The sequence below is a fragment of the Arachis hypogaea genome, chromosome 8, assembly GCF_003086295.3.
Source record: "Arachis hypogaea cultivar Tifrunner chromosome 8, arahy.Tifrunner.gnm2.J5K5, whole genome shotgun sequence".
NCBI lineage: Eukaryota > Viridiplantae > Streptophyta > Magnoliopsida > Fabales > Fabaceae > Arachis > Arachis hypogaea.
In genome coordinates this window covers 4,357,670-4,367,897 of record NC_092043.1, presented here as the reverse complement: position 1 = coordinate 4,367,897, position 10,228 = coordinate 4,357,670, and the positions used below count along the sequence as shown (strand labels likewise).

The 10,228-nt window shown below is 21.4% G+C and overlaps 1 protein-coding gene across 2 annotated transcripts; it reads left to right on the top strand.

The window, feature by feature from the left end:
* The first annotated feature begins 544 nt into the window (after positions 1–544).
* On the top strand, positions 545–9,955 carry LOC112705745 (uncharacterized). Of its 2 annotated transcripts, XM_025756676.3 has the most exons (4): positions 545–933; positions 1,065–1,277; positions 4,991–5,155; positions 9,750–9,955. In XM_025756676.3, exons 1-4 carry the CDS (start codon positions 928–930, stop codon positions 9,801–9,803), a joined length of 438 nt encoding a protein of 145 aa, XP_025612461.1. In that variant the 5' UTR covers positions 545–927; the 3' UTR covers positions 9,804–9,955. The 2 variants fall into 2 exon arrangements, with proteins under 2 accessions (XP_025612461.1, XP_025612460.1); XM_025756675.3 differs by having other exon boundaries at positions 854–1,277.
* The last annotated feature ends 273 nt before the right edge of the window (positions 9,956–10,228 follow it).

Here is a 10,228-nt window from a genome sequence, read left to right as displayed (position 1 = left end):
AACCGCATCGCGAACACCCCTAACTTAAGCTTCGAAATGCCTTTGCAGATACACTCCCCCTCCTATTCATTGTTCGTACTTTCACGACACGACACTAAGCAAAAGCTCGGTTTTAAAAGTTGGACGTTCGGCCTCTGGAGACATAACTCGGTTAATATCTCTATTTCGCAAGCAAGATCAAATACAAAGACCTGAAAGAAGAGAATGGAATAAAAAAAAGAAAAATAATTAAAAGTTATGCGTGAAATAGAAAAATAACTGCAATATAAATAAAAAAATTAATTGATAATTTATTTTTTAATTTTTTTAAAATAAAAAAATATATCAGTTTTTTTTATTAATAAGATTAAGATGGACAAACAAAAATTAGATATCAAACTCTTCCATTTCCTTTATATATTATTATAAATTTATATATTGTTATAATAAAAAAATACATCAATTACTCTTTATTAATAGGGTTAGGATAAATAAGCCAAAATTGGAGGCCAAACTTTTTTATTCCTTTCATATATTATTATAGATATAGATAGATAATAAATGAGCGGTAACCCAAAGATTCCCCAGCGCGCGTGTAATACAGTACCCATGATAATAAAGCAACCCTCGCGCTTTCCTTTTCACCCCGTTCTTTTTCGCGCTCTCTCTGATCCAATCCTTTTTTACCTTACCTCTTTGTCCCTCTGTCACATGCTGTGAAATTTCATCATCCGCTTTTACTTTTTCTATTACTCGGACTCCTACCATTACCGGTTATTTTTCCTTTGGTTTTACATCCTATAGTCCTATACCCATTACCCCACACTTTATTCAGCGCTCTCCTACACACACAGCCCGATCAGCTAACGCCATCTACTCTCAAACACATTCACTCTTTTGTATTCGTTCTCTCTTGCTCTTCACCAGTTACTCCCGTTTTGAGCTACAATGGAAGTGAGTTATCCTTTTAAGTTTTAATTTACTGCTGGTTCAAATTCCACTATTTTTCTTCCTAGAGTATGCATTATTGTTGTTTTGTCTTATTTATCGATGTATGTGTGATAATATATATATATATAATGGAGTACTACTACAAGAGGAGCCATGTACCAGCATTTGGGAGCTGGGATTGGAATGACAACCTTCCATTCACAGAGTGCTTCGAAACAGCGAGGGAAGCTGGTTGGCTTCCATACAGTTACTCTGACCAGTCTGAGGTCGGCGACCTTTACGTTACAGGGGACTTGTATGCTAACGATGTTGTCACACCCGCCATGATCGTTGTTCCTCGCACACGGGTACACATCAGTTCCACTCTCTCTTTTCCTCTCTCGCTGTTATTACATTTGTTATCTTTCGTGGTTAACATTTGTAATTTTTTAAAAAAATAGTTTTTAATATTTAATTTTATTTTTAATATTTTTATTTATATTAAAATTATTCTTAAACTTTAATTTTCATCTAAAATGTTAAAAATAAATTAAAATTTTAAAAAGACTTTGATATGAATAAAAAATATTAAAAATAAAATTAAATAAATTTAAATATTAACAATATTTTTAAAAAATTATAAATATTAGAAATAAAAAATATATTTTACTATTATTATTATAAATTTAATTTTAATATATTGACATAATTATTTTTTTATATAAAAAATAATTATTAATGTTAATATATCGTTACGTGATTAGATACATATATAAAACAATTTTATATTGAAAATACATTAGAATTAATGCTATTATTATTATTATTTTTCTCCAAAAATGTATGCATAGGACAATAATCATTGAAATTTCCATTTTTTTAATTTCATTTTTAATTTACTAAAAGAGTGGCTATCTAAACCGATAAAATCAAAGCAAAGCTATACGTATGGATTTCTTTATTATATGATTTTCACCTCTTAAAAAGATGTAGCACCATGATAACTTAAAGAAATGATTGTAAAATTTAATAATTGATAATTATATAACAAAATACTAAAAAATACAATAATAATAAAAAAGATTCTGTAAGAAAAAAGTGAAAAGAAAAAATGTGAGAAAAAGAATTAAATGAAGAAACAAAGTAAAAAGGAAAATAGTTTTTTATTTTAATATATAATTAATATAAGAAAACCAGTAACTAATCATAGAATGCAATTTATCTTTGGTCACCATTCACCAAGACTTTGTCCATGTGAAACAAGGTGCTGACCAATAACTATAAATTAAGTGTCTCGCCTAAAGAAGCTCCAGTTATCTTTCATGACACGAATAAACTGGTTGGGTTAGAGTAGACTCTGAAGATTAAAAAAGAAAGTAACTTCGGCTTTTTGGTATCTTCACGGGGTCGTTCTTTTACAAAGAGGACCCCGCTAGACATCCATGATTCACGCGTAACTAGAAATTATATGTTCACGAGGCGTAGCAGGTGGTTGCTAGTGGTGAATTAATGATGATGTCCAAAGCTGTTGGTTTACAAATTTATTTTGCTGAGGAAATGGTAAAATTTATCTTTAAAAAATTATTTATTTTTTAAATTGATTTTTTTAAATTTTTTATTTAAATTTATTTTTTTAAAATTTTAAGTTAATTATATTAATTTTTCTGTTATTTTTATTATTAACAATGTTAAAATTTAGAGAAAATGACAAATAAATTTTTGATTTTTTGGTTCACAAATATTTAAGTTTTTTAGGATTTAAAAATATATTAAAATTTCTAACTTTTTCAAAATCTGGACACATTGATTTCTGCTTTTAATTTGTCCCATTTTAAAAATTTTCTTACGTATCCATCGATATTAACTAAGTCAGCATAATGGGAGTCATGTTTGATTTTTTTATTAGATGTGACAAATCTAAGTAAACATGAGAGATCTATGTCCAAATTTTAAAAAAGTTAAACTTAAATATATTTTTAAATTTTAAAAGATTTAAATATTTATAAATTAAAAAATTAATGATTTATCTATTTTTTTCTAAAATTTATTAATATAACAAGTGATATAATAATTAAATCACATAATAGTAATATTGACCAGAGTTCACATTTATTGGTTTAAATTGGCTGTCTACAAGATAAATTTATACCGTTAAATCAAACTTTAAATTGGGGAAGACTACGTGGCATTAAAAAATTTTTTAATTTAAAATTAATTTAATATAATTTTATAAATTTATTATGTTAGTCACTAATTAAAAATATTAGATATATATTATAATATCATTTAATATATTATATGAGCACACTATTTTTTGGTAAGTACATATCAGCAAACTTTTAGCGTTATGGGCAACGGAAGTGAAATAAGGGCTAATGTAACTAACTGAAAATTTGAAGATGTAACTATTAATGTAACTAATTTAAAAATTGAAGCTGTAATTTTTCATAAATAAAATTGACTATTTGCTTTCTTTTTGCAGATAAATTATAAAAGTTTTAAATAAAAATTTATATAATTGTCAAAAAAAAATTTAAAACATAAGAAAAATAAATAAACGTTTAAAAATAAATTCACTTGGCGTAAAATGACAGATTTTAAAGATAAAAAGTTTGGTTCTTCTAATTATATTTATAAAAATTGCATCAATATCAGGTTTTCAAAATATTTTTTAGTATATGTATATAATATTTTTAAAACTACTCAAACTGTCTCATTTTTTAATACCGTCACAAAAATATTTTTTAATTTTCATAACGATAAAAATATCTTTAAAATATTATAAATCAAAACAAAAATAACTAAAATATTTTATAAGAATATTGTATAACTATTTAAAAAATACCTAAAATAGTTTATCTCTATAGTTCTTTTTTTTTGTTTATTTGGCCATTAACAAAAAAAATTGTAACAAAAATTTCATTAAGCATAAAATAAAACTACTAAATTTTAAAGATAAAAATATCTTATTTTATTAATTATGCTTACAAAAAATTATATTAAAATTCTGTCTCTAAAGCATTTTTCATGAATATATATTTAACTTTGATATTTTTATTGCACTTTAAAATGATTTGAGGACATTTTGTCATTAAAAAAATGAAAGATATTTTTGTCATATGTTAAAAAATGGAAAGTGATTTTAGTAATCATATTTTTTTTGGTACACATATTTTTTTGAAATTTATTTGTCATTCATATTTGTTAGAGTTATTTTTATAAGCGATATAAAGTTTTGGATATAATTTTAGTAATTTATCATTTTTTATAATTTTTGAATTAAAACTTTTAATTTTTTTTATATTTTCAGTAGATTAAATTAAAATTTATAAAATACTTATTATTATACTCATAAAGCACATTCTTTTAAATCATATTTAAGTTATAGATTTAATTAACATGAATCCTAAGAATATATAATAAAATAATTATTAATAAATGTTTTTAAATTTTTTTAACGAATGTAAAATGAATACATTAAAAAGTTAAACCTTTTTATATTTTTAATTAAAAATTTTTAATTTATTATATTAACATGTACTTTTAGAGTACAAATTAACTAAGAGTTTGTTTGGATGTCATTTTTGAAGAAAAAAAAATTTAAATAATTTTTTTAAAAAGATTTTTTATAAAATAAAAGTGATTTTATATTTGAATATTTTATGTAAATTTTTTTTTATATATCAATTATGTTTGGATAAAATAAGATAAAAGTATTTTTTGTTTATTTATTATGTAAAAAATATTTTTTAAAAAAAAAGATCTTTTAAAAAAATATAATGTGTAGCTTTTCAGTTTTCACAAAAGATATTTTTTAATGCTTTTATTTTTATTATTAGAAATTTATTAAATACATTAAAAATTAAAAAAAAAATTTATAGCGAACAAACAAACACTAAATTCTTTAGCCAAATAAACGAAATCAATAAATCACAAAAAGTAATGAGATTTATGTTTACAGAACCAGCTTTATATTCACATGCGTAGAGAGCCATGTGTGGGCTTCAAATATGACTTTATGTAAAGCATTCATAATTGATAGAGAATATTTCTTATTATAAATGCGTTGCTGGCATTGCAGGCAAAGGTGTGTGACCAACATGAAAAAGAAACAAGAAAGAAGAATTGGGGGAGTATTGATAATGAACAACTAAGCTTAACTCCACTGCAGAGACCTACGCCCAAACCTGTTGATGAGGATTTGTATAAGATATCACCTGGCCTTCTTTATGAGAAAACTAAAAAGGTTGGCCCCCCACCACATATCTTTTTACTTTTCTAATTTCACCATGAAAAAAAAAAATTCAAAATTTTCGATGATCTATCTTTAATTACTTTCAAGTGAAGTTTATAAGCAGCGTGTTGTTAAAAAATAAAAATATTATTTATATATTAAAATTAATCATCATATATTTATAGATAAATATATATAAATATATATTTTTAATTTATTTTTAATATATATTTTATAATCTAACATATATTTTATACTAATAACTAATTTTAGTAGTTAATTTTAATATATACTAACATAATTGATTAAAAAATAACCTATAGCATAGTCAATATTAGACTGAGATATTTTATAAGTGAAATGATTTTTAGGGTGTCTTTGGAAAATTTTAAAATTAAAATTAATTTAATTTAATTTACAAATTAATTAGGAATTAACAAAAATGAGAATTGATTTAAGTAATATCCTTGCAAAATAATTATGAAAAAACGTTAGGAGTCAATATTTTTATGAAAAAAATTAGAATTTTAACTAATGTTGATTTAATTTAAATAAATGACAAATATAAAGAAAGAATATTAGTCATCTAATATCTGTAAAACTGGCAACCTCTTAACTTCAAAATCAATGCAATTCCTTATTTTTATGATTATTAGTATATGTTTCTATGTCCTATATATGATAATACATAAAAATATATAAAGTTTTTTATTAAAAAATTAAACAAAAAATATATAAAAATTATTATTATAAATTTTTTATAAAATTATAATTAAAACTAAAATTTATATGTAGTAATTTATTAGTTAGTGACAGATTTTTAAATAGAGCTTCAATCTGCGGTAGATTAGTTTCATTTTATTCAGTCAAAAAATATCATAAAAAAATAGTATTTATCTTTAAGGTCTACTGAGTTGGAAAATACCATGAAAAGAATAGTATTTGTCTTTAAAACATAACAATTATTACTCATCGATAGCAATATTTGTAGAGATTTGTCTATATTAAAATTAATCTAAGACAATTGCAGTTGTTGATATCATATTCATTCGTGAAATCAAAGTAATATGATCAACATTTTTATTTGTTGAAATTTCACATTTTGGAACATGATTTTCAAACCTCTAAATTTGTAGATTTATGTCATTACAAAAACTATTAAATTAATTAATATTTCTTATTAACATCACTCGAACACTATCATTAAGTATTAATTTATGTAAAGAAAAATCATAACAATTTTATTATTCAATAATTTATTTTATTAAAAAAATAATTATCACCTAGATTGGTAAATATATTTTTTTCGATTTTTTACACCATTTTATTCAGTAGTAATTGTCATTAAGAAACAAATGACCATACTATTTTACAATATGACGAACAAAATATTTTTTATTTTGAAATTAACTGTGATATAAAATTTAATTTTTTTTATTTTTCACTCAAATTTAAATTTGAGTTTAAATTGATTAATAATTAATCTTTTTTTAATTTTAATAGTAAAACCAAAATTAATTAGGTGCAAAATATTCAATATTTAATAACTTTAATTATTTAAATTTTAATTACTAAAACTTAGATTAAAAATTAAACTTAATCACCAATAATATATATATATATATATATTAGTACGCAAATAATAATATTTAATTTATTTATTTTTTTGATGGGACTGATGTATAATATTTTGAAGATTAATTTGTTATCTAAAAATTTTTTTATAAACTTTGTAGTATATAAATATAGTGACCTTATTTTTTATTATTTAATAAATTATCTATAATTTTTTAATATGTAATCAAGGTCGGTTCCAAAAATTTTGATATGGATGGGTCGAGTTTTTAGACAAATATTTTAATTATTTTTTTATATTTTTTCATTTCATAAAACTAATTTAGACATAACTTATAATTATTGAGTTAGCTTTTTAAAAAAGCTTATCAATATATATATATATATATATTTAAAAAGTTATAAATTCTTTTTCACAAATTTATTTTTAACTTGACAACTATATAAAAGAAACATAATAATATCATATTATGAATTTCGATAATTTTTTATAGTGTATTTAATTAAAAAATTATAACATATCTTATTAATTAAAATTAATTCTTTTAAAAATTTTGAAAATATTAAAAATAAATTATAAATTATTAATTATATAAAAGACACGGTATTTTTATAGAATATTTTTATAATTTTTTTAACAACGTAAATTCACAAAAAATATGAGTATTATTTATAAGAAAAAAAATCTAAAGTACACAATATAAATACAAAAGACATAACTACGTAAGTCATTATTAATATTTTATATAGGTAAAGTATACTTTTTATTTTGGTGTTTGACAAAAGTTTTAAAAATATCTCTAAATGTTATTTTGTTTTAATTTTGTCCCAAAAATTTTCGATTTGCATCAAATATACTTCTGGCGGTTAATTTTTTAAAAAATTTAATACCAATTCAACAATAATTTCATAAGAACAACTTTCAATACAAGTAAATCAAACATAATTTTCATACATTATTGTTAGATTGGTCTTAAATTTTTTGAAAATTTAGCTGTCAAGGATATATTTGATGCAAATCAAAATTTTTGGGACAAAATTGAAACAAAATAAAACTTAGGAGTATTTTTTAAACTTTTGTCAAATTTCAGAGACAAAAAATATATTTTATCTTTTATATAATAATATAAATATTATATATATATTAATATTAAAAACAAATAAATTTTCTTAAAAATGAATATAGAGATGATTATATAAAATCTAATTTAAAAGATACAAAGACTTAAGGGTATGATATTAATTTTGTTAAGTAAAAAATATTAGTAAGTCAAATAATTGCGACATAAAGCAATCACATAATAAAAAATAATACATATAAAATTATTAACTTATACAATATTTTATATTTTTTTAAACACATATTTTATATATAAATATAATTTTTTTAAATTTTTTTAAACACATATCTCATCATTCTGAATGTAATTAACTTAATTAATAATTTTTATTATTATTTTTCACCAACAAAATATCAGTTTATATTACTTATATATTTTTTCAATACAAATAAGTAAATAGATATTTGTACTATTATGTTTATTATCCTAAATGAAAATTTAAGTTTTGTTTATTTCGTATGTTAAATAATATTATAATATCTTGTATCTTTAATTTATTAATTCACCCATTAATAAGAGAAAATTTATACAATAAATTATATGTTATAAAGATTAAATGATTTATAGATAAATTCACTATATGATCATTACAAAAAATAAAAAAAATTATTTATCATATACAATAATTATTGATATATATGATGTCATGTATATATTAAGATGATTTTTTAATCATGTCCATGATTATTATTTTTTTACTTTTTTATTATATTAATAAATAATATTTAAAATTAAATAAGAAAAAAATAATTAGAAAATTTTTTTATTTGAATTACAAAAGATTGTTTGTAAGTATATTCGACTTTTATATATATTAAATGTTATAATATTTAATAATATAATATTTATTATAATAATAACTTAAAATATTAATTTAAGATAGGCTTAAGCCTAGTAAAACCCACAAACAAGTAAGATAAATCTAAACTCATTATTAAGATCACAAATATGATGTATCCTCTCAAATTGGATCATATTAAATCTTCGTTCTTAGTTAGGGATGTTAATGGGTATCTCTGGGGCATAACAGATCTCTTTTTCTCCTTCACTTCTATTTAAAAAATAATGTCTCTTGTACTTTTTTCATTTTTGTTGTAAATTCTCATTTAATTATCCCTTTAGAAAATGCAGATACCTGGGAATATGTATTGATATTCTTTAAAAATTTAAAAAAAAATACATAATATAATAATCATAAAATAATTAATTAAATATAATCCATCATAATTTATAACATATTTATTATAAAAAATAATATTTTAAAAAAATATAAAAACATCTTAAAAGACAGTTATTTTCTTAACCAAATGAATTATTTATTTATTATATTTAATTAGAATAAATAACAAATTGTTTATTTTATTATGTACTTTATAAATTAATGAATCAAAATAATTAATATAATGAATTACAATTAATTAATTAATATAAATTATAATAAATTATATAATATTTAAATATATAATTAAATTAGTTAGTTGATATAATTAATTTATTATAAAAAATTATATTTAATAAATTAAAAAATATTCTCAAAAACATTCTATGTCAGTTGTATCATTAAGTGCAGAAATTTAATTTTTATATAATAAAACAGATTTCAAATAGAGCATATAATTTTCTTTAAAGTTTTGAAATTGTGTTTTGTTAATGGATGAAATTGTCATAGACATAATCTTTTGTGAATAATTCGGTACTTTATTTTCGTAGCTTATGTTATCTTAATTCTCTGTCATAGACATAATCTTTTGTGAATAATTCGGTACTTTATTTTCGTTGCTTATGTTATCTTAATTCTCAACTCTGCGTACAGATTTGATATCTATTTTGCATATATTGAGAAAATTAACGTTTTATATTTGGCGATTTCTTTTTCTTATTTGCGTTTTGTTTCATTTTATTGAGCGCAGAAGAGAGGTTTGTGTTTCTTTTCTTGCTGCTTGTTGCCAACTTGCATTGCTTGAATGAAACCCCAAGAAGTGATCGAGAAGCCAATGTACATATACGTGATAATAGATACTCAATGGAAGGATATTAATGTAAAATCCCCATATTACTCATGATTGTTGTGGAAATGTTCCTGCCAATTGAAGGGCTTTTTTTTTTCCCCTTGCCACTTATGCTTTTGTCTTTGAAGTTGATGTAGTCTTTGTTGGGACTCGAACTTTTGTTTGAAAAGCTGAGTAAAGGAAAATCAAAGGGGGAAAAGGTTTGCCAAAAAAGCTCAATTCTTATTAAAATATACGAATATTCATGAATAACAGTTAAATTATTCTATGTTGTTAACTGACGTTAACTACTAAAAAAGAAATGAAAGACAGGAAGAGTTACCGGGAAAAGAATTCTTATTGGCCTTAATGATTGCTCCCCAAGAAATGAGAAGGATGGA